Raw genomic sequence first — 27,285 nt, 5'->3', positions numbered from 1 at the left:
ACTTTTAAACATGATTTTATTTGAATTTATTAAATTTGGGCTTAGTATAGAATCTATATATACTACTCTGTCTGGAAATAATAGAGATGATAACCCCAAAGTAAACTATTAAAAATTCCCAAAGCTTTACTTTTATAAAATAAAAATTGACTATCATGCAACATTAGGTAGTCTTGAACTAAAATACACACTTAAACTTTATGTTTTTCTAAGACTTTTATTTTCTCCTGTTTATAGTCAAGATTTTTAAAAAGCAATTATTTTGAACTCTGTTGAATTGTGATATAGAATTTTAAATACTATACATAAGTATGACAAATAAATAAGAAAAGATTAAAAACATAATTGAAGGGTCAATGTCCTGCTGGTGTAGGAACAATTTGGCTTTCATATAAATGAATATGAGGTGTATGAATTACAAAGCAATATAAACCCAAGTTTAAATGGTGGTTGAGGGGATATATGGGTGGCTCAATCAGGTAAATCTCTTGACTTCCACTCCGTTCATGATCTCAGAGTTGTGAGATCAAACCCTGTGTGGGGCTCTGCACTGGGCGTCGAGCCTGCTTAAGATTTTCTCTTTCCCTCTACCTCGGTGCCCTCCCAGTCTGCTCTTTCTCAGAAAAAAAAAAAAAAAAAAAAAAAAAAGAAAGAAAGAAAAGAAGGAAAAGAAAAGAAAAAAGAAAAAAAGGTGGTTAAAAAAAGAAAGCTTACCTTATTTTAACTGAATGTCTAATTTGTAGATACAGGGTTTAAAGGTGGCAGGTGGTGATGGGGAGCTGTTTGTGGGGAAGATCTGCATCAGAAGCGGTTGGCTCTACCTAGCTCTTCAAGGGTGTGTTCCATCTTTATGTCTGGAATTAGACTGATGGCCAAGACTAAACTCTGAAGCTTAATAATAGGCATGGGGATGTTATCCTTTTATTCATTCAGTTTTGAAATGTGAATTTTAGGTTTCTCCAGCTTTACCAAAACTAATTAAATATGCAAAGATAAACAAATTAGTCTTATAGTTACCAGAATATTAATAGGATTTATTGCTAGAGGATGGGATTAGAAGTAATTGTTAATTTCTCTAAACTTTTCCTTATTTTCTAAAATTTCTGCAATGAATCTGTATTTTGTCATAGAAAGGTAGTTACTTTAAAATGTATATATTTAGGTATATATTCATCCATGTGTTCTTTCATTATCACATAGGTATTATTTGTCTAATCTAATTTAGTTTAACAATTTTGATAAAAATTTATACAATTTTTATGTATAATTTTGATGCATGTTTTGAAAGAAGAGCTTGTGTTTGGATTTTTATAAGTTTTGTAATAACAGGCACCAATTAATCAAATATAATTATTTTTAAGATTTTATTTTTAAGTAATCTCTATACCCAATGCAGGGCTTGAACCCACAACCCTGAGATCAAAAGTCATATGCTCCACTGACTGAGCCAGCCAGGGGCCCCCAAATTATTAAGTATTTTTCAGGAAATTTGTGACTATGACCAGGGAAAACATTTAATAGGGAAATCAGTACAAAATAGAGCCCTGAATCTTGTCCATCTCTTCTTGTCACCCCAAACCTGTTCATTGCTTCACATTCCCTGTAGTAGATGACTGTATTATCAGCCACCCAGTTGTTTGTGTCAGGAACTTGGGAGTCCCATCCTATCTCCTATACTTATCGCTATTAGCAAATCCGAAATATCTCAGGGATATCCATTTCTTGCTGTCACCAAAGTAGAAGTCACATCATTATCTCTAACCTGGACAGTGTTGCAGTCTCCTTTCTGGTCCCCCTGTCCAGTCCACTCTCCACACAGTCATAAAACATGTGCCTCTCTTGGTAAAACCCATTGTACTAGTCATCGCATTTATATTCTTACCAAGGCCTTACTTCAGTCCTGCCTCCCTTTTGGTTCCTATCTTTATCATTTATTCTGTTCCCATTCTCTGCTATTCAATCCTACTGACATCTGTGCTATTTTGTCAACACATTAAAGGCTTTGCTATTTAAAGTCTGTCTGTCTGTTTCTCTCTCTCTTTTTCTCTGAATAAACTCTGCCCCTAACATGGAGCTTGAACTCATGAGCTTGAGATCAAGAGTTGCAGGCCCTACCCACTGAGTCAGCCAGGCTCCCCTGCTATTTGAGGTCTTAGAATGGCGGTCCCCTCTACTTGGCTGTCCCTGTCTGCCCATGGCTGGCTCCTTGCAAGGCTCATTTCATAGTCCCTTCCTTCAGGAGGACTGACTATGCACACCCTGAGCTGACTAGCCCATTTCTTCTCACAAATCCTTTCTGTTCACTTTACTCTGCTGATTTCCTCTGCGCCACTTTCTTTCATCACCTTTGTTTGCTTATTTATTTTTTGACACTATCTGCTAGAACATAATATGCTAGAACATATCTACCTTGTTCTTTGCTGTAACACCAACAACTGGCAGTGTATTAAGTGCTCAATAAATGATTGTACATCGGAATGGTTCATAATGGGCATGGAGTTTTATGTTGATCTTTATCATTAACTTCAATATTTTAAAATAAAAATATAAAGAGGAACATTTTAATTCTTTTTTTTTTTAAGCCAAGACAATTAATTTAATGTTTTCCCTGAGTGCTTATGTATGTCTAGCACATTTTGCAGCAAACTGGTAATGAGGAAGAGGCAGGTATCATGCCCTTTGACAGATAAGAAACTGACACTCAGATTAAATGGCGTGTGCACGTTCACTGGCTGGTAAATGACAGAATAGGAATCATAGAGGCTTTAGTGGCCTTTAAATGTAACATCCTTTTGTGAAAGAGAACCTGAGGCTTTTAGAGGTTAAGTGATCAAAGTTACACAGCTGGAACTCTTGAAAAGAAGAGGAACCGGGAAAAGAATGAGATTTAAACAGAGTGCTCCTGAGTCATTTCTACTGTTCACTTTGCATGATAGCATGTAAGTGTTCTGCAACTGGGAAAATATATCCATTTTTATTAAAAATTAGGGTTCTCTATTTTAAAATATGAGGAACATATTTTCACACTTAATAGTATATTGATGTGAATTCCTCAAGTCCCATAATAGTGTTTTTTTTTCAGAAAATATTTGAAATATACCTTTTAATTTTCTAGCTAATATGTCTTTAGACTGTATTATTGTTTGTTAACATACAAAAGCATCTATGACATTTGTAATAGATGTTACATGAGCTTTTTGGTTTCCAGACATCACCTCTTTAACTCTCTGTTGCTATGGGTTTTCATTAGTATTCCATGGAGCCTGGGTTGCCATAGAAAATGTGTAGTTGTAGAGGAGTTGTCATGGCAACAGTCCGCCATTATGTGTCTTTCAATATCAGCTAGCTGGAGATGATAGTGAATCTGAATATTTGTTTTAGGAGTCCAATATTGAAAGATAAGACAAACAATATTTTAATATCCTGGTCATCTCCCACAGATACTTTAAATATGATGCTTGTTATTCAAATAAATTAAATAGAAATGAAAGCTGCTGTAAAAGCTAGTTTTTAGCAGCCATTTAGCTTCATCTCTGGAGACACTAAAAATTCAAATTGCCATAAATGTTTGACATGCATATAAACTCCCATGGAATAAAGCTCCTTGTCAAATAAGCATAAGTTTTTGTTTTAACCAGCTTGGCTTCTTTCCGACCTTGGATAATAGCAGCTCAGGTACCTGTGAGAAGACAAGGAGGAGGAAGAGTAGTTTTTGTCTTTGAAATGCAACTCAGAAATAAAGAAAGGAAATCACCCAGTGACTCATGGCTCAAAGTGGCTTTTCAAAAGAAAGAAAAAATCAGAGAAACTATTTTCAGTAAAATGGCAAATCCTTTGGTTGAAGAGAAGTTTTAAACATACTATTCGAAAACATTTTGATATATCTAACCCTGTAGCAATCATTTTGAAATTCCTAACCTATTTGTTAGGCATATTATGTCAGTTACCTACAAATAACCTTTGTTATTTTTATCTTGATAGAGTGACACACCATTATTTTGTCACAAGGGCAAGTAGAAAAAATGTTATAACAGTTCAACAAATTAGATGTATGTGTATTAGGGATTTTAAAAAGATGTGTGAACTTTAGTTTTTACCATTTTAGTTTTATGATCTGGCTTAATTTTTTTTTTTTTTTTTTTTAGTTGCTCCTGTGCTCTGAGCACTTGTGTTCCCTCCATAGTCATGTGTTGACACCTAATGTCCAATATAATGGTATTAGAAGGTTAGACCTTTGGGAAGTGATTGGGTCTCTTAAAAGAATGGGATTAGTGTCCTTGGTGTCCTTCTACTTGTGAGGACGCAGTTAAAAGACAGCCATCTGGGATCCCTGGGTGGCGCAGCGGTTTGGCGCCTGCCTTTGGCCCAGGGCGCGATCCTGGAGACTCAGGATCGGGTCCCACGTCGGGATCCCGGTGCATGGAGCCTGCTTCTCCCTCTGCCTGTGTCTCTGCCTCTCTCTCTCTCTCTCTCTCTGTGGGACTATCATAAATAAATAAATTTTAAAAAATTAAAAAAAAAAAAGACAGCCATCTTTGAATCAGGAATTGGGTCTTCACCAGACACCAAATTTGCTAGCACCATGATCTTGACTTTCCAGCCTGCACAACTGTAGGAGATAAATGTTGGCTGTTTATAAGCCACCCAGTTTGCATGAACTAAGACATTTACCAAGCCTTTCTCTAAAGTTGCGGAAGACGTGATGTTAATACTCCTTGCTTTGTTTTATTGAAGCCACGTAGCTCTAGAGCTCTCCAACAGTCTTCTAAAGCTGTTTCTTTTGGGACATATGAAGATAGCCTTTTCTCCAGGCTCAGCACAGAATCATATGGTCATAACTGAGTAATTCAGAGCATTGGTGAGTACATGAACTGCTTCTGGATAGCCATGAGGAGTGAGTACTGCTTCTGGGTGACCATGGGGCATCCAAGAGAAAAATATAAAACCAAACTGTGTTTTTACATAGAGGCAGTGTGTAGAGTTGGATAGAAGATATTTTAAAAATTGATCTCTAATCCATGATGTTAATATATCAAGTAACTGTCTTGCAAGGAGTAGCTTCAAGAAAATTGGGAGTAAAATACTCTGAATTGCCAAGCTACAGAGTTCTCAAACAATGATGCTTACCTACAAATGGGATTTGATATAGTCCTTCTGGTTTAACAGATAAGGGAATTAGTAACTTAATGGGTAATATCAATCTAGGATGGGAATATTGAGTTTAGGATAAGAATAACATTAAAAACTTGGCATTTAGTGAATTTAGGGTTTATTGTTGATGAGGCATTCATAATGTTTTGTATATATTCATTTTCTCTGGCATAGGGTATCTCAGAGCAGTGCTGTAGTTAAAAGCAGAGAATGCTTCTCTGCCTCAAACATGGCTATTTGAGGCAGAAAAACAATGCTGTAGTTAAAAGCACAGACTTTGGAGTCAAGCTTCCTGTCTATGATTCCTGGTTTGATCATTTACTAGGTTCTGTGATATTGGACAACTTAACCTCTTGGGATCTCCATTCCCTCATTGTATAATGGGGATAATAAGAGTCACTATGTTCTAGGTTGTTATGATGATTAAAGGGATTTATGTTTGTTAAGTGCTTGGGATAGGAACACAGAAAGTACGATTTAGATGTGTTAATTAAAGTGGAAAGAAGTAGGAAGGTTGGGGTTCAGAGTTACCCAGCTGATGACGGTTGACCAGAGGGTCAATTCCAGATGGAATCAAAGATTAATTCATGTTGAAGAAGTCAGACAAACAGTATCATAAATAGTGCACTTGTTTCAGTTTTTTCAGATTTAAAATTACATGCAGGACGTTGGCATAACATCGGTAGCCTTTTACACTGTTTACCAAGATTCCATTTGCTAGCAAGTCCACTCAAATGCAATAAGGGTTTATTAACCTTGATCTTTATGCTCCTCAGTCCCTGTACAGAAGCTTTTGGCGCAGAAGTTACAATTTCTTTTTTTTTAATGGCAGAAGGTAATGAGGTCAGATAGAATTTGTCATGATATATTATCTTCCCTTACCTGCCTTTTTCTTTCTCTTTGATGGATTTTGACTCAATACTTAACAGAAAAACTAAACAGGAGACAAATATACAAAAAAAAAAAAAAAAAAAAAAAGGAGACAAATATAGTTCTTACCAGAGGTTGCAGTTTGAGCCGAAGGCGGCGCTAAACCGCTGAGCCACCTGGGCAGCCCAGGTTAAATTCCTTTTATTGTAATGGATTGAGGTTGTCTATTTAAATCAGATATCAGAGTTAATCCACAGCCCTGATTCAAACTCGGTTGTTTCTGGTCTGGTGATCCTGGACTGAATGAACTATTTACTATTTCTCACTCACTGCTTTCATGCTTTTCTGCCTTTAGGCCTTTGCCTTTGCACCTAAATTTGGTAAATCTCAAGGCAAGGCTCTGATCTCCTCTGTGTTGTCTTTTCTGGATTTATAACTCCCCCCAGCCCATCTCATTCAATCCCCATCCAATCCCCACTTCTAACCCTATGTGGGCTTGGAAAGCTATCCTGCCATCATCTCGGTCTCTTGCTAGCCGGGCCTCAGTGTGACTGTACACCAGTGTTTGCAGTCAATACCCTGCTGTAACTTCAAACAGGTGCATGACCCCCAAACCTCTGTACCTTTAACCAGGCCCACTTCTACCATGCAATCCTGTTCCTGCTGTCTTTTAAAACCCGGGGCTCCTCTTACTTTTGAAATTCTGTCTGGCAGCTAACTCCGGGAAATGAACAAGGGGTGGTGGAAAGGGAGGCGGGCAGGGGGTTGGGATGACTGGGTGACGGGCACTGAGGGGGGCACTTGAGGGATGAGCACTGGGTGTTATGCTATATGTTGGCAAATCGAACTCCAACAAATAATATACAAAAAAAAAAAAAAAAAAGAAAGACATTCTGTCTGGGTCCCAGCCTCTCCCTGGCACCAAGACTCAGTGTTTCGGAAGTTCTGTGAATTCAGTATAATTAACAAGAGTCATGCCCAATGCTTTATTGAAGGTAGGGGATTATAATTAAATGGCTGGGAGTAGAATTTATAAGGCCCTTGAACTTGGATAGAAAATACTTCATTTCAGTAATCTCTAGGCCAAAATTTAGCTTTTCATTTAATTATGAATTTAGGTCAGAAATCACAGTAGTGCTACTAATACCTGTGATTCTGTTATCAATAGTAATTATGAATATTTTTATATTATATTACAGTTGTTGAGATATCTTGAAATACCATTTATACTCTTATCTACTTCAAAATTAGTTATTAGATCAGCTACTAGATCATACAATTTAATGCATTAATGAAAAAGCACTAATTTTATCATAAAATTGTTTTAAAATATTTTGATATTTTTATCAAATAAAAAGTGGGTGGGGGGATGAGTGAAATAGATGAACAGAATTAAGAGTATACTTATCGTGATGTGCACTGAGTAATACATAGAATTGTTGGGTCATTGCATACCTGAAACTGGTACAACATTGTATGCTAATTATACTTGATTTTTAAAAAAGAGGTGTTACTAAGAATAACATATCTATCAGGAGAAGTTCTATGTGTATCCTGATTGCTGTTGTACCTCCGCATCAGGTTCAGTTATTGAATAAGCTCAGTAAAAAAAATTGTTGAAAGTCTATTTGATAACTGATTTGCTGGGTTTGTTTCTTTTTTGCAATTCTATTTTATTTTATGCTTTACAAGTACTATTTTGAAAAGGGCTTTAGAGGCTTCACCATTTTGCCAAAGGGGTCCATGGTCTATAAGATTAACCATTTGTGTTCAGAACTCCTGTTTTCATGTTTGTATGATACCAAATATCATATAAAATTTGATAGCCATAATAAGATTTGAATGGTACTGCTTACTTTTTTGCTTATTTTAAAGTGTGAAAACATGGCTTTTATTTAAGAACTTTTAACACAAAAATTTTTAACACTGACTGAAATGTTAGTGGTTAAACCTTTGGGCGCTCTCTCCGGGAGCACCTGGGATTGAAGTGCCAGGTCAGAGCCACCCAGCCTATTTTCTTGTGGATTATATTTTTCCTTGAGCATTTAAAAATATTTATGTATGCCTCAGGTATTATTTTAGCCAGTACTTTATCTCAGTACGAAAATGCTGTAATTTGACAAGAACCCCGGATTCTTTTCATTATTTATTTATTTATTTATTTATTTATTTATTTATTTATTTATTTATTTAAAAAGAATTTATTTATTCATTCATGAGAGACAAACACACAGAGACAGAGATGGAGGCAGAGGGAGAAGCAGGCTCCTTACATTGTGAGCCCAATGTGGGACTCAATCCCAGGCTTTCAGGATCATGACCTGAGCCAAAGGCAGATGCTCAACCACTGAGCCACCCAGGTGCCCCTTCAATTATTTTAATATAGAGAGATAAAGATTAGGAAAAAGTTTAATCTTTGCACGTTTGCATTGCCTTCTAGTGTGATTGCAGATAACACGGACCTGAGCAAGCTTGCCAGCAATTTATCAACCAGGATTAGACTGAAGATATTAATAAACTGGAAAAATGGAGCTAGGAGGTGAGGGGGAGGATGAGCCAGGTATAATCAGACCTCGTTGAGCATGTTCCTTCGTGCCTCCTTTCAAGTCAATTAGGTACTTGGGAAAAGAACTGATTTTGACAATCTGTAGCCACGTAGCAAAATGTTCTCAAGCTCTCTGGGTCATTTAAAGATTGTAATTAGTTAGACGTCTTACTTTTGACCTCCATTGTCTTGGAGAATCGTATACTTTCTAAATAAAGAAATTAGCTAGAGAAAATGATTTAGTTATGCTCTATTTACTGTCTTAAATTCAGTTATCTTATTATGTCATAACTAACCACCCCAAAGCCTACTGGCTGAATGAAACTGTGTTTTTACCTCTCATGACCCTGAGGGGTCCTCTTAAGGGCCAGAATCACCCTGTGCACAGCATCGTTTATGCTGTGTTTTGTTGGCAATGAAAGATTCCCAGGGGTAAAGGAACAGACCCACTGGTCGATGGGGACATTGGCACAGGGAAGGAGAGAGCTGGAGGTACCCAAACTCCTCATTTCCCCTGCTGTACCCTGCTTTCTCCTCAAACCAGCTCTTGCTTCTCATTTCTCAATTTGTATTTCTTTTTTTTTTTAATTTTTTTTTATTTATTTATGATAGTCACAGAGAGAGAAAGAGAGAGAGGCAGAGACATAGGCAGAGGGAGAAGCAGGCTCCATGCACCGGGAGCCCGACGTGGGATTCGATCCCGGGTCTCCAGGATCGTGCCCTGGGCCAAAGGCAGGTGCCAAACTTCTGCGCCACCCAGGGATCCCTCAATTTGTATTTCTTAATAAGTTAATTAATTCCTTTCTCCCAGGCTAACTCTCTTTAGTTTCTTATATGTAATCACATCTGTATTTATTTATTTCTCTGTAGAGCTGTAGCATCAGTGCCTTTTCAATTCTACCGCTGTTTCTTAGGCTTTCCTAAATTCCCCCTGCACTGTCACAGAGGGTTTTCTTATCGGTTGTTTTCGATTTGGATGTCTCAAGACCACCTTCATTTCTGAGGCACAACTGCAAGTATGGGTTCCCAAGGTCACCCTCAGGTTTGATAAGCCATTTGAGAGACTCCCAGGACCCTGAAAGCTGTTGCATGCACAGTTGTGATTTGTTACTGTGATGGGATGCAGATTCAGATCAGCCGAGGGAAGACATGCTCAGCCCAGGGCCCGGGAGAATTCCAAGGGCTGGGCTCTGCCTTCCTCCCCCAGCCCCATCACGGGGCCACAGGTACTTCTCCCAGGAGCAGTGTGCGAGAACACGCACAGCACTGCCAGCCAGAGACCTCACTGAGTATTGGTGTCCGGAGTTTGCGCTGAGACTCAGTCATAAACTTGATTGGTCACACAGACGTCGCTGACTGCTTCTGGGCTTTACCATTGTCTCCAGTCTCTCCCGAGATGGAGCAGATAGTGCGTGATGGCATCATTCGTATAGCATGCGTTGATCCCAATGTCAACAAAGACACTTAGCGGGCAGACTGTTCCAAGGGTTTCAAGGCCAGTTCCCAGGAGCAAGGGCAAAGGCTAGATCGCTTTCTCTTTTTTTAAAGATTTATTTATTTATTTGTGATAGAGAGAGAGAGAGAGAGGCAGAGACACAGCCAGAGGGAGAAGCAGGCTCCATGCAGGGAGCCCGACGTGGACTCGAACCCGGGACTCCAGGATCATGCCCTGGGCCAAAGGCAGGCGCTAAACCACTGAGCCACCCAGGGATCCCCTAGACCACTTTCTAAGTAAGGTTAACCCTTTACTGCAGAGCTCCTTTATCTCTTTCCCTCTCCGTTCCACCTAACATGCGCTTGCCAGGTAAATCTAATGAACAGTCTTAGCCATGTCATTTTCTTCTCCACAGCCTCTGTGTTTTATTTGTTCCTATGTTCAGAGTTTACAGGTCATCTTGATTATAAATACTCTTTTTTTTTCTTCAGTCCCATAAACCAGTAAAATATCAAAGTGGTCCCAGATTATATAATCACCCCACGTTTTCCTAACTGGTCTTTACCCCTGCTGTCTTCTCAACCTGCAGTGCCCTTGCCCATTCAAAATCTTTGTGGTCTCATTCATGTGCCCCACTATCATAAAGCCTTAATTGCTTAAAATAGATTTATTTGATTCCTCTTTGGATCTCTTTCCTTGTATATCTCCATGACACTTGCTATGATCTGCCTTGCATTGAAGTTATTTTTGTACCTGTCTTATTCTCTTTATTAGATAGGAAGCTCCTTCAGAGTAAGGATTGTGCCTCTTCATGTTCCCTGTAGAGGCCAAGTTAATGCCTGGAAACCTGGAAGGTACAGAATATGTGCAGAATTTAGTTGTGCAGAATTTAATTCCTGTCTTTTGGAGAAAATCCAACAAACATTTAATGTCATAAGAACAAACTCCTTAAAATGGTGGCTTCTCCACTTGCTTAGGTGCCAAATGAATGTTATAGATAATATGCCCCCTGGGGTCTATCTTGGATGGCTGGTTAGGGAGCTCCTTTTGAGGATTTAATTGTGTTTTTAAAGAGCTGAATTCACATGAGTACATAAACACTAACACTGAGTTCTGTGGTCGGTGTGCAGCACTTGGCACTATGGATAAATCAGTGATTTGGGGACTCTAACCTAAAGGATCTGATTGGGTCTTGTTCCCAGGGTGAAGAATAACTATATAGAATTCATTTAACTTCTCTCTTCCATCTTTAACCCTCTCTTTCCCCTTGCCATGCCTTATACTGAGAGAGCTCTTTTAATAGATTCATTCTTATAATGAATATGTATAATGATTCAGAGTATACTCCATAAACATGTACTTATTAGATACTATGTCAGGTGTTGCAGATATAGTGGTGAACAATACAGGAATACTCCTTGTCCTCATTTTCTCCCTCAGAAGGGATTTAAAAAACTAACTTTCAACTCACTAATTTCCCTAACAAGTCTGTGAAACAGGAGACCTAAATGGTATCTGTCTGCAGTAGCTAAAATTAATTGAGCACTTACTATGTGCTAAGTACTCTCTCTATATATTACCCCAATTCTTACAATGTTTTGGTAGCAACCTAATTATTGTTACATTATAGATGAGGAAGCAGAGGCTATGTTTTAGGCTTGCCTCCTTTAGAACTTGCACTTTTTACCACTGTTTAATGGATTACTACCAGTAGGATAGACATTGCCACCTTTAGCTGCAGTTCACTGTGATCTTGCATTGTTATTCTAGCCCAGTGATCAAACATAGCTCTTGTCTGTGTTAAAAATCTCACTTTGAATGAATACCATTTACATTGATATGGATGGAACTGGAATCCATTGGAGAAAGATAATTATCATATTGTTTCACTCATATGTGGAATATAAGAAATAGTGAAAAAAACTGTAAGGGAGGGGGGGAAATGAGTGGTGAAAAATTAGAGAGGAATACAAACCGTGAGAGATTCCTAACTCTGGGAAACAAAGGGTTGCAGAAGGGGAGGTGGGTAGGAGGCTGGGGTAACTGGGTGATGGCATTAAGGAGGGCACATGATGAGAGATGAGCACTGAGTGTTACACTATATGTTGGCAAATTGAACTTAAATAAAATTTTTAAAAATCTCACTTTGAATTGTTACTATATGATCAGCTGAGTGAATGGATCAAATTCATTAACTGTCCATAGCAGTAATACTTATCTTTGCTCCTTACAGGGTCATATATTGCTTGCATATCATTGTGGAAAAAGAAGGAATAGATGATACTAAAAAATATTTTTTAAATTGCTACAGGTTGCTAAGGATAATTGTGCCACTTGGAATTTTCCAGTAGTTTAGGATAAACACATTAGTTGGTCTACGTTCAACAAGTGAATTAAGATTTTTCTAGCACGTTGGTTGACATTAGGCTTCTCAAACCTTCCCCGAATCACACGACTCTCAGGAAGGTCTGGAATGCTGGTTTGTCAGTGGTAAATTGTTGCACTGTTCTCTAATGCAAGAGTCTGATGAATGATGAGTACTTAAGTTTATTTATTCAAGTTTATTTGAAATAATGTATTTGGAGACCTATACTTACTTCTTGCAGGAAATGTCCGATTCAGGACAAAACAATCTAGAATTTTAATTATCTTAATGAGTAAGGGAAATAGTATTATTTAAAAGAAATGTCTTACTCTTCTAACCCCTAAAGGTCTTTAAAGTACTACAATCCAGTAGGCACTTCTTTTGAACATATTGGCAGGTGCATTTGTGAATGTAAGTGAACACACTGCATTGTGTTGCCTTGCATAGTTGAAGTGGAGAAATATTTGCTCAAATTGCTTTTTTTCTAATTCAAGCTGTGTTATTTCAGTAGACTAGATGGAGGGAAGTTTGATAGAATGGCTAAGTGTTGGGCTCTGAAGACAGAATTGGGTTTGAATGTTATCTTTGCTACATTATAAGCTGTAGAACATTGGGTAATTTAATCTGAGTGTCAGATTCTTCATCAGGAAAATGAGAGTGATAATAAATCCTCCTACCTCATGTTTAGTGGATTAAATGTTTTGTGTTTGGGTGTATGTATTAGATACCCTCTAGCTCTAAAAGGTCAATGACTGTTTTATTTATATTTATTGGAGAAAGTATCCATTTTCTTTCCTTGTACTCATTTTTAAAAATCACCACTTTAAGACAATAAGTGATCTGGGTGATTAGCATTGTTGCTAAATACAAAAGGGCTACTGCCAGGAGGAACTAAATACAACAACACAGTGGTCTCTGAACAGGCTTGTTTTCAAGATGTTGAACTTAATTCTAGCAGTCCACATACATGAGTTTTGAATTCAAATTGAATTCTTGGCATCAAGTGAAAATCTTTTGGAAACTATAAGTTACTGAAATTCTGTGGATTATGGAGCCACACAATCTGGGGTCAAATGTAAGCTCTGTTATTTTCTTACTTAATTTCTTACTTTGTCTCTTCCTCAATTTCCTTAGTAAAATGAAGATAGTAAAAGCACCTATCTCACAGGTGAGGGCAAAATGAGATGATACTTGTAAAGCGTTTAGAACCGTACCTGGCACATAGTAAGAATTATGTAAGGATTAGCTCTTATTATTTTGTATTAATGGTACTAACATAGCAAAACTTGATTTGCACACAACCATAATGATGGGTGTGCATTTTATTTTATTTGTTTGTTTATTTTTATTTGTTTATTTGTTTATTTTTTTAAGTAGGCTCCACACCAGTATGGAGCCCAATATGTGGCTTGAACTTACCACCCTGAGATCAAGACCTGAGCTGAGATCAAAACTCAGACATTTATTTGAGTCATCCCAGTATCCCTGGATATGTAGTTTAAATGATGGATGGACTAATTATTGCAGACACTGACTAATTGATTGTATACATAAGAAATATGTTAGACATGGAAAAGTCAGAAATTCAAGATCTCCTTGGAAAAGGAGTCATTATTTTAAAAAAAAACTATAAGATTATATATAGTTATTGTAAATGATGATTTTTTTAGCATTTGTAGCAATATAATAACCTCCAATCCTTCCTTTATAAACTCAGATATGATTTGATGTATATTTTCCTGGTTATTGAGTCAAGGAACAAATAAAAGTTGTGTAGGACAGTCTCAAAGTGTTTACCATGAACTTCAGAATAGTCTGTCGGAGAACGGTTGCTGGGAAATGAATCATGATGGCCTCTGTGGCCTTAATAGAAATGATAAAAGTTAGTAACCAATGGTCCTAGAGACTGTAGGAGTCAGTTTCAGGAAGAGGGGAATTTTGGATTTGACAACAGAAGTCCTGGGTTTGAGTCTTATTGCTGCCACCTATGAAAATATAACTTGGGGTAATTCACTTGTTTCTTTGCTCATTAGGTTCCTCTTTTACAAAATAAGAATGATAATCACTACCCTGATGTTCTCACAGGATTGTTTTGTAGGCTCAGTAATAGACTGGGTAAAATTTCTGGACATGTATATGATCGTGCTATTTTTGTTAATGTCAAGACAAGACAATGTCAAGAGCTAAATGTTTTTATTTCAGTATGGAACTGTGGATACATGCCTTGGGCTATGTGAAGAGAAAAGCAGAAGGGATATTTTCTATTTATTCTCTATTCTACAAATTTAGATCTATTACATTTAAACCATTATTAATTTAATTTAATTTAATTTATTTTAATTTAATGTAAGTTATTCTAATTTTATCACTTTTCCTCACAGCGTATGATTTTGACCTGGTTGGTAGAATGAGAACAGAGGGGAGAAGCTTGGGTTGGGGGCTGGATTAAAGGTGAGCAGAGGTTCTTGTGAAGCATACAGGTCATGAGTTCAAGCCCTGCAATGGGCTCCATGCTGAATGTGGAGCCTACCTAAAATAATAAGAGTTAATCCTTATACACTTATTACTATGTGCCAAAAGGTGTGGATAGGTTTTGTTAAGCCTTTGTTTGGCAGATGAGGCCTTAGCAAGATTCTCAGACCTCTTGTGGGGTGGTAATAGGGAAAGATGATAAGATCAGTATGTTTCCAAGTACAGAGAGGTTTCCAAGTACAGAGAGCATCTGGAGTTCCTGTTAGGAAAAGGAGAAATCTGGCCCATGCAGGAGCTCTCATAGAAGAGGGTAGAACTACTGCAGAGATAGAGTGTGGTCTGGATCATTGCCTTCTAGGAAAAACTAAGGTCAACTTTGAGATTTTTTGAAACTGCAACTTTCTCCTTATCTTCATTTTAAAATTTCCTGTCAATTTTCCAGCAATTGCCAAAGTTAAACTATCCTAGAGCAGAAAGACATATATTTATTTGGCATCAGGCCAATGGAAGGAAGACTTGCCTTTCTGAAATGCCATGGGTCAGAGGGAGGGAAAACTTCAGAGTCTGGCTGAAAAGAAAAGCAGGTGAGTCAAATCTCCTTTCTATTTGGCATTTGCTCTGACAGGCTCATTCAGCCCTCATGGATATAAGGAAGAGGAAGAGGTCAGTAGGTACTACTTAAACCTTCTACTCCGGCTCTGTCCTTTTGCCCTGCTTTCTATCACCACCACCATCTGATCTGCTAACTCCCAATCTTCTTTCTTCAAGAGTTTCTATTTTACTTCAAAGTCCTGCCCTTTTCTACCCTCAGTAACTGAAAGCAATGGAAGTTCTTTGTTCTCTCCACATAGGGCATAACTGGGGAGGAGTCACAGCCATGTCTCTGGTATCTCCTAGTAAATTCTCTTTCTCAGACAAACACTGATGAATATTGAAGTATTTCTTTTTTCTTTTTTTTTTTTTTTTAATTTATGATAGTCACAGAGAGAGAGAGAGAGGCAGAGACACAGGCAGAGGGAGAAGCAGGCTCCATGCACCAGGAGCCCGATGTGGGATTCGATCCTGGGTCTCCAGGATCGCGCCCGGGGCCAAAGGCAGGCGCCAAACCACTGCGCCACCCAGGGATCCCTATTGAAGTATTTCTACAGTAATAACTGATGATGTACATTTCTTCAGATCAGCTGAGAAATTAGCCATTCTTTCTTACGTTGCTTTTGTAAGAAGATGTTTTATAAGATCTAAATGAATTTTTATGGCTAAACTTGGAACAAAACAAATGATTGGGGTGTGCCTTGGTGGCTCAGTTGGTTAAGCGTCTGCCTTCAGCTCAGGTCATGATCCCAGGGTCCTGGGATTGAGTCCCACATTGGGCTCTCTGCCCTGTGGGGAGCCTGCTATTCCCTCTCTGTATGTCCCTCCCCCCAGCTAGTGCTCTCTCTCTCTTTCACATAAATAAGATCTTAAAAAAAAAACCACAAAAAACAAATGGCTGAAGACTGACTATATTATAGAGTGGTAGCATTGTTGCAATGGAAAAGGAAAATGTAACCAGACAACTCGGGCATGCATTCAGGCCCCATGTCCTGGCTATATGACTTTTGGTAGCTCATGTTACCTCTTTAAAATTCCTTTTCCTCATTTGGATGAAATAAAAATAATGTCAAAAAACAGTATTATCAAGATTTCAGTATTATAAAGACTACCTGGTTTAAACCTATAGCCAACATCAAACTCAATGTTGAGACTCTAGAATATTTAATATTTTAAGCAGTTAAAGGCAAGGATATCTATGTTCATCATTACTTTTATTTTTTTTTTTAAAGATTTTATTTATTTATTCATGAGAGACACACACAGAGAGGCAGAGACATAGGCAGAGGAGAAGCAGGCTCCCCCTGGGGAACCTGGCATGGGACTTGATCCCAAGACCCAAGGACCAAGACCTGAGCCAAAGGCAATGTTCAACCACTGAGCCACCCAGATGCCCCTGTTCACCATTACTTTTAAACATCATTTTGGAAGTTCTGGCCTATGTAATAGCATGTGCCAAAAAGCAAGTGAGAGAGAGATGAGTTTGGAAAGAAAAGACCATTCTAAGAATAACTGAAATGAAAAGTGAATTGAGCCTATGTAAAAACAAACAGGTGGGAACAATCAAGGCAATTTTGATAAAGTAGTTAGAGATACTTTTCCTACCAAGTATTATGTATACTATCAAATTTATCCTGTGAGCACAAGAGATGACAGATGGTAAGAGGAAGACAAATAGCCCTGAATCTGGTGTCCAGCCGCTGACTTGCTGAGCATATGTGCTATGGTAGGCACTGAACTAAGTACTTCCTGTAAATTATCTAGTTTGATTCTTACCACAAAACTGTAACATGGGTGTTATGATGCCTGTTTTATGAATAAGGAAACTAAGGTTTAGAGAAATTAAACAAAACAAAACAAAACTTACCCGAGTGCCAAAGCTTACACTAGGGCAAAGATTGTACCTCAAAGCAATTGCTCTCAAAGTAAATTTTACACAGATGATGAATGAGTGATTTTACCAATGATGTTGGAGGCAAAGCTGAGGTAGGGTATTGTCCGAAATAACATTAAATACTTACTTTACACCATACCTAAGAAATTCTACACAGGTCGATAAAAAGGGCCAAGGGTAAAAGTTGGTAGCAGCAGTTGGAGGGCAAGTAAAAGAAATAGAAATAGCTGTTTAATTGCAGTTGGACTAGGGAAGAACTTTCTAAGTATACAGACCATGGAAGAAACCACAGAAGAAATGATTGATAAGTTTGCATAAAATTTAAGCTTCTGTGCATCAAAAACCAAACCTGAATGCAAATAAGATGAAGGCAACCGAAAATATACAACTAAGATACACAAATGATTAATATCTTTATTGTACAAAGAGCTCTTACAAATCAATAAAAAACCCACAGATTTCCTAAGTAAAAACGGTCAAAGGCAATAAATAGGAGAATTACCATGAATTTTTAAAATTGCTCAGAAGTACTGACAAGAAAAAAATAACTAAAAGTAGACACCATTTTCACTGTGAAGTAAAAGAGTATTTAATGAAATTGTTAAGATACATTTGTGAGAGATTTGAGAAATAGGAACTGAGATGCACTGCTAATAGTCTTTTTGGTGGGCAACCTAAGGCACATCTCAGAAATACTGTAGGTTTGGTTTCAGGTCGCCACAATAAAGTGAATATTGCCATAAAACAAATTTATGAATTTTTTGCTTTCCCAGGGCGTATAAAAGTTAAGTGTACCCTATACTGTAGTCTGTTAGGTGCAGCACAGTAGCATTATCTTTAAAAAATATACATAGTTTAATTGAAAATTACTTTATTGCTAAAAAATGCTAACCATCACCTGAGCTCTCAGTGAGTCATGAACATTTTTGCTGTTGGAGGGTCCTGCCTCATTGTTGTAGCTGCTGATCGGGATGGTGGTTGCTGAAGGTTGAGGTGGGTGTGGTGATTTCTTAAAATAAGACAACAGTGAAGTTTGCTGCATCGATTGACTCTTCCTTTCATGAACGATTTCTCTGTAGCAGTGATGCTGTTTGATAGCATTTTACCCATAGTAGACCTTCTTTCAGAATTGGGGTCAGTCCTCTCAGATGCTGCCCCTGCTATATCAACTAGATTCATGTGATATTCTAAGTCCTGTGTTGTCATTTCATCCATCTTCATAGCATCTCCAGGAGTAGGCTCTATCTCAAGAAACCACTTTTCTTTGCTCATCCATAAGAGGCAACTCCTCATCTATTCAAGTTTGGTCACAAGGTTGCAGCCATACAGTCCCATCTCCAGGCTCCACTTCTAATTCTAATTCCCTTGCTATTTCCACCACACCTGCAGTTACTTCCTCAGAAGTAGGAAGAAGAAGAAGCTTTGAACCCCTCAGAGTCATCCATGAGAGTTGGAATCTACTTCTGCCAAACTCCTGTGGATGTTTACTTAGGTTTTGATCTCTTCCCATGGATTATGAATGCTCTGAATGGCATTGGGAGTGGTGAATGCTTTCCAGAAGGTTTTGCACTGATTTTGCCCAGAACCATCAGAGGAATCCCTATCTGTGGCAGCTATAGCCTTAAATATATATATATTTCTTAAATAATAAGACTTGAAAATCAGAATTACTGGGGTTGTTCAGTTGGTCAAATATCTAACTTTGGCTCAGGTCATGATCTCAGGGTCCTGGGATCAAACTCCTCATTGGGTTCCCTGCTCAGTGGGGAGTCTGCTTGTCCCTTTGCGCTCCCCCCGCCATGCCCCCTTCTCCCCGCTCATGCTTGCATGTGCTCTCTCTCTTTCAAATAAATAAAATCTTAAAAAAAAAAATCAGAATCACTCCTTGATCCATGGACTACAGAGTGGATGTTGTGTTAGTGAGCTTGAAAACAACATTAATCTCATTATACACCGCCATGTGAGCTCTTGGGTGACTAGGTACATTGTCAATGAGCAGTAATATTTGGAAGGAATCTTTTTTTCTGAGCAGTAGATCTCGGCAATGGGCTTAAACTATTCAGTAAATCATGTTGTAAACAAATATGCTGTCATCTAGGCTTTGCTGTTCCACTAACAGAGCACAGGCAGGGAAGATTTAGCATAATTCTTCAGGGCCCTGGGATTTTCAGAATGGCCTGAGCGCTGGTTTCAACTTAAAGTCACCAGCTGTGTCTAGAGAGTCAGCCTGTTCTCGGAAGCTTTGAAGCCAAGTGTTGCCTTCTGTGTAGCTATGGAGGTCCTAGATGGCATCTTCTTCCTCTAGAAGGCTGTTTGTCTACAATAAAAACCTGTTGTTTAGTGTAAACACCTCACGAATTATCAAGATCTGGAGAACTTGCTGTGGCTTCCATGTCAGCACCTGCTGCTTCCCCCTGTATTTTGATGTTGTAGAGACAACTTCTTCTTCTTTTTTTTTTTAATATTTTATTTATTTATTCATGAGAGACACTGAGAGGGAGAGAGGCAGAGACATAGGCAGAGGGAGAAGCAGGCTTCATGCGGAGAGCCTGATGTGGGACTCAATCCTGGGACTCCAGGATCACGCCCTGAGCTAAGGCAGACACTCAACCACTGAAACACCCAGGCGTCCCCATAGAGATGACTTCTTTGTTTTAACCTCATGGACCAATCTCTGCTAGTTTCAGACTTTTATTCTGCAGCTTCCTCCCCTCTCTTGGCCTTCCTAGAATTAAAGAGAGTCAGGATTAGGGTTTGTCTTAAGGGGATGTTTTGACTGGTTTGATATTCTATCCAGACCACTCAGACTTTCTCCAAATCAGGTGTAGGGCTGTTCCAGTTTCTTATCATTCATGTGTTACTGGAGTACTACTTTAAATTTTGTTCAAGAACATTTCCTGGGACCCCTGGGTGGCTCAACGGTTGAGCGTCTGCCCTTGACTCTGGGCATGATCCTGGAGTCTGGGGATCGAGTCCCACATTGGGCTCCCTGTTGTGGAGCCTGCTTCTCTCTGCTGGTGCCTCTGCCTTTCTCTCCCTGTGTATCTCTCATGAATAAATAAAGTCTTTAAAAGATATATTTTTTAAAATAAAAAAAAAAGAGCTTTTCCTTTGTGTTCACAACGTGGCTAACTGATACAGGAGGCCTAGTTTTTGGTCTGTTCCAGCTTTTGACATGCCTCCCTCACTAAGCTCTGTCATTTCTCATTTACGGTGAGAGATGTGTGACTCTTCCTTTCATTTGAACACTTTGGGACCTTTTTAAGGTTATTATTTGGCCTAATATCAATATTGTTGTAATTTAGGGGAAAAGGAGGCTTGAGGAGAGGGAGAGAGATGGAGGCCTTAGGAGGGCAGGGGAAGCTGGTTCATGGAGCAGTCACAACACACACAACATTTCTTGATTAAGTTACTGTGTTATATTGGGCAGGGTTCGTAGTGCACCAGAATTACTGATCATAGATCAGTATGACAAATATAATCATAATGAAAAAGTTTGAAACATTGTGAGAATTATAAAATGTGACATTGTGTCACACAATGGCCAAACGCTTTTGGAAAATGGTGCCAATACTTGCTCAAGGCAGGTTGCCACAAATCTTGAATTTGTAAAAAACCTGCAGTATCTGCAAGGTGCAATAAAGTGAAGTGCGCCAGTATAGAGTTTTGCTCTTTTGGTGGGCAAATTGTAGACAAGTGCCACGGAAGAAGTTAATGCCTTTTCTTCAGAAATTCCATTTTGATGAATTTCACTTAAGGAAATTAGCAGATACAATGTCACGATTTTTGTACAAGGATATTATTGCAATGTTAGATGTACTAGATAAATAGAAAAAAGAGCACAACTTAAATAAGAAATATTAGGAAATGCTTGAACAAAAAGTGTCATGTGAATATGAAGATTAAGATGTAACCATTAAAATTGAATTTTTGAAGACTGTTATATGTAAAAATGATTCATTTTTAAGGGAAAAAGGCAAGATATACTCTATTTGTGGTATAATCTTAATCTTGTTTAAAAGGCTCTGTATGTGTGTGTCTGTGAAAGGGAACTACAGATTGATATAAATTCTGTTCTAAGTGGTGTGATCATGGTTGATTTTTATTTCCTGTGTTTTGCAAATTTTCTACAATAAACGCATATTGCTTTTATGACAATAAAAAGTTACTTAAGTTACTCTTTTGGAAGTTATTGTACAGATTAAATAAGAAAATATGGATGGGAGTAAAGTTAGGTTTTAGAAATGTGAATTTCCTCTTTTCCTTTATGGGAAACTCAGATAGGAACATCAGAATTCAGATTTAATCCTTTATGATTTGATTGGGATTTTAAAAAATTGGTTAAGACTAAATAACTCTTGTGACATCCATTTTGTGTAGTTTTTGGAAGAGTTAAGTAATGCAAGCATCACTGCAGCTAACTGTATAAAGTGCAATGTTCCTTTCTTCACATTCTCTATATTTAATCTTTGATACTGGTTGGAATAATTTGCATCTTGCACATGTTACTATATCCTAACAGGAAATGAGCTAAATGCATTTTTTCCTGACAGAATAAAGTTAGCATTTTGTAAAAGCAGAAAGTCAGCCTGTCCTTCGTCTTGGAGCGCCTGCACTCAGACTCCATAGTTTTCTCCTTTGAGGTGGAAATAGTCTCATAGGAACCAGGTCATCTCGCATAATCTGGCTTTTGGCTTTTACTTATCTTGTTATTCTGGTCCTTGGTAAACAATTTTTGGGATAATGAAGTTTCAGAGACAAAATTGGTTTCTCATAATTGCTGTGAAGGTAAATGGTATGAGAAAGTGTTTTACTGTGCCAACGTTTTCACACAGAAAAGACTGGTTTTGCAGCATTTTTGTTACCCCATTGAAATTGTATCTCATGGGCATATTCCTTTCAGGTTCAGGTTCACACTTTTTTATATATTTGACACAACTTTGTTTTTAAAAACTCCATTCAGATTTTTGATGCCTTTGACTTGGTGTGCTTTTCTTTATGGCGTTGGTTATATGAACATTTCCCACATGCTCTTTTTTTCTCTATGCCCCATCACATTTCCTTTGTTTTACTTTGTGTTCCTTTTAAGGCATTTCTTGTGTTTTTAAGTCCATTAATAATCGTCATTTATAAACTGTTGTCATGGTAAATATGAAATTCTTTCAAGTCTGCTAAAATTTGTTTCTTTGTTTCTAGAGTGACTATGGATCCTGCTATTCAGGAAGCTCCAGAAAGGTAAAGAAGATGAACACGAAACTCAATATATATATATGTATATATTTTGGTTTCCCTTCTTTGTTATAATTATAAACATGAACTTTAAAGATGCTATTTTTTTAACCTTTTAAAATTTAAATTAGAGAACATTTTGAAAGCTTTGTTGGTTTTTGCCTCGTGGGGTCACCTGGTAGCCTGGACACGTGCTCATGGTAGAATGGTACCTTGGGGGTATTAGCTGTGTTCCACATCTGCTCCTTAGCTTTGCAGTTGGAGGTTTGAGTTTATGGCATCCAAGAGTGACCCTGCCCCTAAAGACTGATGCGGCATCATTTTCTCCATTTATAATGCCATGAAAACCAAATGCTTGGCTTGGTTCTTTAGTCCATTCTCTGAAAAGCCCAAATGGAATTTTAATTATGATCAAATGCTTCTCAATCTGGAATTAGGAGAGCCATTTTGTTGATTGTAATAGTGAAAATCTTCTAGCTGTGATAACCTAATGCCTCCATCTGATCTTGAGGGGTGTTCTTTTTAGTGGGCCTCTAAGGCTGCCTTTTCTCTTTCCTTTATACAGCAATGCATAAATGCCATAACTCTCTCCCTATCACCTTCCCATCTCCCTGGAGTTCCCAGGCCTCATTTTGCGTATGCTTAACAGCCACTGTCTTTCAGCTCTGAGTCTGGAAAGTATTTGTTCTTTGCAACAGCCAGACTAAAGAAAGGGTTAAGACAGGCTGCATTTGAATGTCAACCCTAGTTGGCTCCATGCTCTCTCTCTCTTTTTTTTTTAAAGCTTTTATCTATTCATTTACAAGAGACACACACAGAGAGAGGCAGAGACATAGGCAGAGGGAGAAGCAGACTCCTTGCAGGGAGCCCAACATGGAACTCGATCCCAGGACCCTGGGATCATGACCTGAGCCAAAGGCAGACGCTCAACCACTAAGCCACTCAGGTGCCCTGGCTCCATGCTCTTGGATACATGCTGTGTCACCCTATGCTTCAATTTCCTCATGTGAAAATGGATTAGTAATAGCACCTGGGCACCTGGTTGGTTCAGTAGGTTAAGTGTCTACTTTTAGCTCAGCTCATAATCCCAGGGTCCTGGGATCAAACCCTGCATTGGCTCTCTACTCTGCATGAAGCCTGTTTCTCTCTCTCCCTCTGCCTGCTGCTCCCCCTGCTTGTGCTTTTTCTTTCTCCACTAAATAAATAAAATCTTAAAAAAAAAAAAAAAGATTAGAAATGGCACCTCTCTCATAGGTTTGTTATGAGATAAGCTTTTTAACTTAGTGATGAAATAAGAATTCCAAAAAAATCCAATGATATCATTCATGTTATTATGGCTTATTGTTTTCTCTAAGGTGACTTTTGCACTCATATGTAAAGATTTTATTAGAGTGAATTATGCAGAATTGCCATTTTGGTATGTCAAAAATTGTCTAACACCAGCTACTTCATATGGCTAAAACCAATAACAATTGACTTATAATTCTTTCTCCTATCTATGGAACTTTTAGTTATTTTACCTCTTTAACACATTGTTACCCTTATCCTTTGAAATATAGGTATACTCAGATCATCTCCCTTAAATGATATTTTTTTCTTGTTTAGTGAAATGATAGAGTAATGCTGATTTTTTTTGTCATGAACTGCTCATAAGAATGATAGTGTAGTCTTTTGAGATTTTGACATTGGTTCAGTAGGCTTTTCTCATATCACCAACTCTGCAGGGTGTTGTAATGCTTCTGGTTAGTATTATTTGTGTCACTGGTAATAAACCAAAACAAAGTTCATTGGAATCCTACTGTTAGTTCCTTCTTGCCCGTGTATATTATGTCTTACCTCTTAAAGAACTTTTGTATTTTTCAGGTATGTTTTCTTTTCCAATAATTTTGAGGAGCAGAAGTATAACTATCTTCATTTTCTAAATTAAAAATAGAATCATGTGTTGAATCATTGGACCAAGAGCATAGATTTAGTTAGTAATCTAGTTAGTTGAACAGAGGCCTTCATAATTTCAAAGCTAAGGTGGACTTTCTGAGGTCTCACCCAAAACTCTCATTTTGTATGTTGGGTAAATAAAAATCTTAAGAGGCTATCTGAAATAATAATGGCAGAATCAAAACAAAGATGGGTATCTTTAAGTTTTTCCCTTTCCTACTATATTCCTAGGATTCTGTATTTGCTCAAAAGCATTATCTGACCATGTTTTAGAATTTTAACTCTGAGATAGTTAATAATTGATGCCATTTTTAGAATGAATGAAACAGAATTTCATCAGTACTCTGATGAAGAACAAAACTACATGTTGTCATATTTCAACATTGAAATATTTTAGTTTTTCTTGAACCTTATATAAAAATGAAACAACCATTCATGTGTGGATTTAGGACTTTATTGTTCTCTTCTACTTATCTATTTGTGCACAGACCAACTTCCTTTACCCAGCCTCTAGCCATTTAAACAGCTTCTAGAACGTGCTTATACTACCTTCTGTATCAATGTTTTATTATTTTTGAAGATTTCATTTATTTATTCATGAGACACACACAGAGAGAGAGGGAGGGTGGCAGAGACATGGGCAGGGGAGAAGCAGGCTCTATGCAGGGAGCCCGACGTGGGACTCGATCTCAGGTCTCCAGTATCATGCCCTGGACTGAAGGCAGCGCCAAACCGCTGAACCACCCGGGCTGACCCTGTATCAATGTTTTATATGTAGTCTAAATACTGTCTTTACTGAAGTTTTGGCTTTGTACCATGATGTCAGAAAGCATGAATCATTGGCTTTGCCAGATTGAAATGATTTCTCAAAGGCCTCAGCACCACTAGGAGTTCAATTAGGTGAGGGAATAAAATGGGGGGTGAAAAGAGGAGTTGGTGCTTTTTTTTTTTTTTAAACTCAAAATGAAAATTTTCTTCTGCTTTATAGTTTTGGGATCTTGGGAGTGCCTCTTCTGGCCTCTATCCAGTTTGGGTGTAAACTCAACCGCCTTGGTGCTTTGGAACACTCACTGGCCCATCAGCTCAGTTTGCCTCCTTTCTTTCTTGTCACAGTTTTAAAGAACATACCAGAAGTCAGAAATCTGAACTCTAAAGAGGTCCCTCATTGCTTGGTACCCACTCCAGCTCCTCCACTTCCAGTCACTTAATGGTTCAAACCAATTTGCCCCCAAGAAAATGGCTGAGGCCTCAGGGGCAACACAGAATCCTTTTGAATTTTTGAGATTGAATCCTTTCACCCAAATAAAATATTCAAGATATTAGAGATTGAGGAGATAGGACTTTATAGCACATAAATTAAAGGGGTAGCTTGGATGAGTTCGGAGTTTAAAAAGATCATCTATAAAAATAAAAGGAAACCCATTTATTATGTCTGATATCTCTGTTTCTTTGTTTTTACCTACCATTTGAATTTGTGTTCTTATAGAATGTGAATCGAATGGCAGCATTGAAAGAAACCAAGGTCACTTTTTAAATCTTGTACACCAAAGTCCTGTCTAGGCAAGCCTTTGATTTAGATGTTTGTAAATGTGACTTGACATCTACGGATAGGTGTGCTGCCAGGACATTCGATTTACTTAATAGAAGAGATGAAGGAGAGCGTGAGCCTCTCTGATAGAATTCTTTTGTTTTTGAACCCTGGAATATGAGTAATCAGGAACAACGCTGCATCGTGTCAGGCAGAGTCTGAATCCCGATGACACAATTCTAAGAACTGTCAGAATTGACTCCTGCCCAATTTAAGGGTATGGGTTACGAAGAGGCTGACTAAAAATACTTGGATGTTGGCTGTTGCTTGCCGAAGTTTATTTTCATTCTACGATCAGAACAAATCAGAGCTACCACAGTGCAGGCACGATGCTGCCCCGAAGGTCTTTACGTGGAGAGACTGGCTTACATCAGGTTCAGATGTCAGTGCGCTGCTCATCCTCTGTCATTTCACTGAGCCCCAGATCAGACAGGCTTTCCTCGCTGCTCCTTCAAATGAGCCCCTTCCTAAAGGTGTGTGGTCAGTGGGAAGAAAAGACTCCCATTTTTCATTTGGGAATATCAGTCCTTAGCACTTTTTCTTGATATTCAAGGAAGACATGTTCGCTTTGATTTCTGTTCTGGAGAATAATGTTATTGCAGGCCCTTTAAAAAACGTGGTAGGAATGCAACTAAGAGTATGTACGAGAGCCAGAGACTTCAGGGGGGTGGGGAGGGGTGATGGGGAAGATTGAAAAATATCACTTACTCAGAATATTTATAAAAGTATACAGTTTCCATATATTAGAAATCATCTTACAATGACAAGCTATTTGTTCACTAATGTATAGTTGTCACATACATTAACACCAAGTTTGAACCCACGAGCTTAGAATCCTGGCTTAGCAGACCAAATGATTCATAACCAAATATTATCAATGCCACGCTCTCACAAAATGCTACTGTCCATGAGAAAATATAATTTTTCAATTGATCTTCTGTTTTCTAGAATAACTACAAAGCTGTTTAGAATTTCAGAAATTAAGTCTGATATCATGGTATTTCCTCCCAGGCATATGATTGTGGTCTGTTTGTTTATTATTTAACATCTTCTTTTGGAAATTGTCTCTACACATCTTTGGGCATTATTTTATGAAAGTATCCATATTTTTCTCAACAATTTATACAAGCTTCTTATGTGTTAATATTATTAGTCCTTTAGCTCCATTTTGGGGGCAAATATTTGACTTTTACTGCTCTTTATATTATGT

The 27,285-nt window shown here is 38.0% G+C and overlaps 1 protein-coding gene across 1 annotated transcript in view; it reads left to right on the top strand.

Annotated features, from left to right (window-relative positions):
- Positions 1-27,285, top strand: part of ANK3 (ankyrin 3) — a 663,391-nt gene that overhangs the window by 95,247 nt on the left and 540,859 nt on the right. Inside the window, exon 2 of the mRNA XM_038533992.1 lies at positions 22,520-22,558. Coding sequence (XP_038389920.1) covers positions 22,520-22,558 — 39 coding nt within the window. The remainder of the gene's footprint in view (positions 1-22,519; positions 22,559-27,285) is intronic.

The sequence above is a fragment of the Canis lupus genome, chromosome 4 (genome assembly GCF_011100685.1).
Source record: "Canis lupus familiaris isolate Mischka breed German Shepherd chromosome 4, alternate assembly UU_Cfam_GSD_1.0, whole genome shotgun sequence".
NCBI classification, from domain to species: Eukaryota; Metazoa; Chordata; class Mammalia; order Carnivora; family Canidae; genus Canis; species Canis lupus.
The sequence above is the reverse complement of the archived record's forward strand: the minus strand, read 5'-3'. Positions and strand labels throughout refer to the sequence as shown.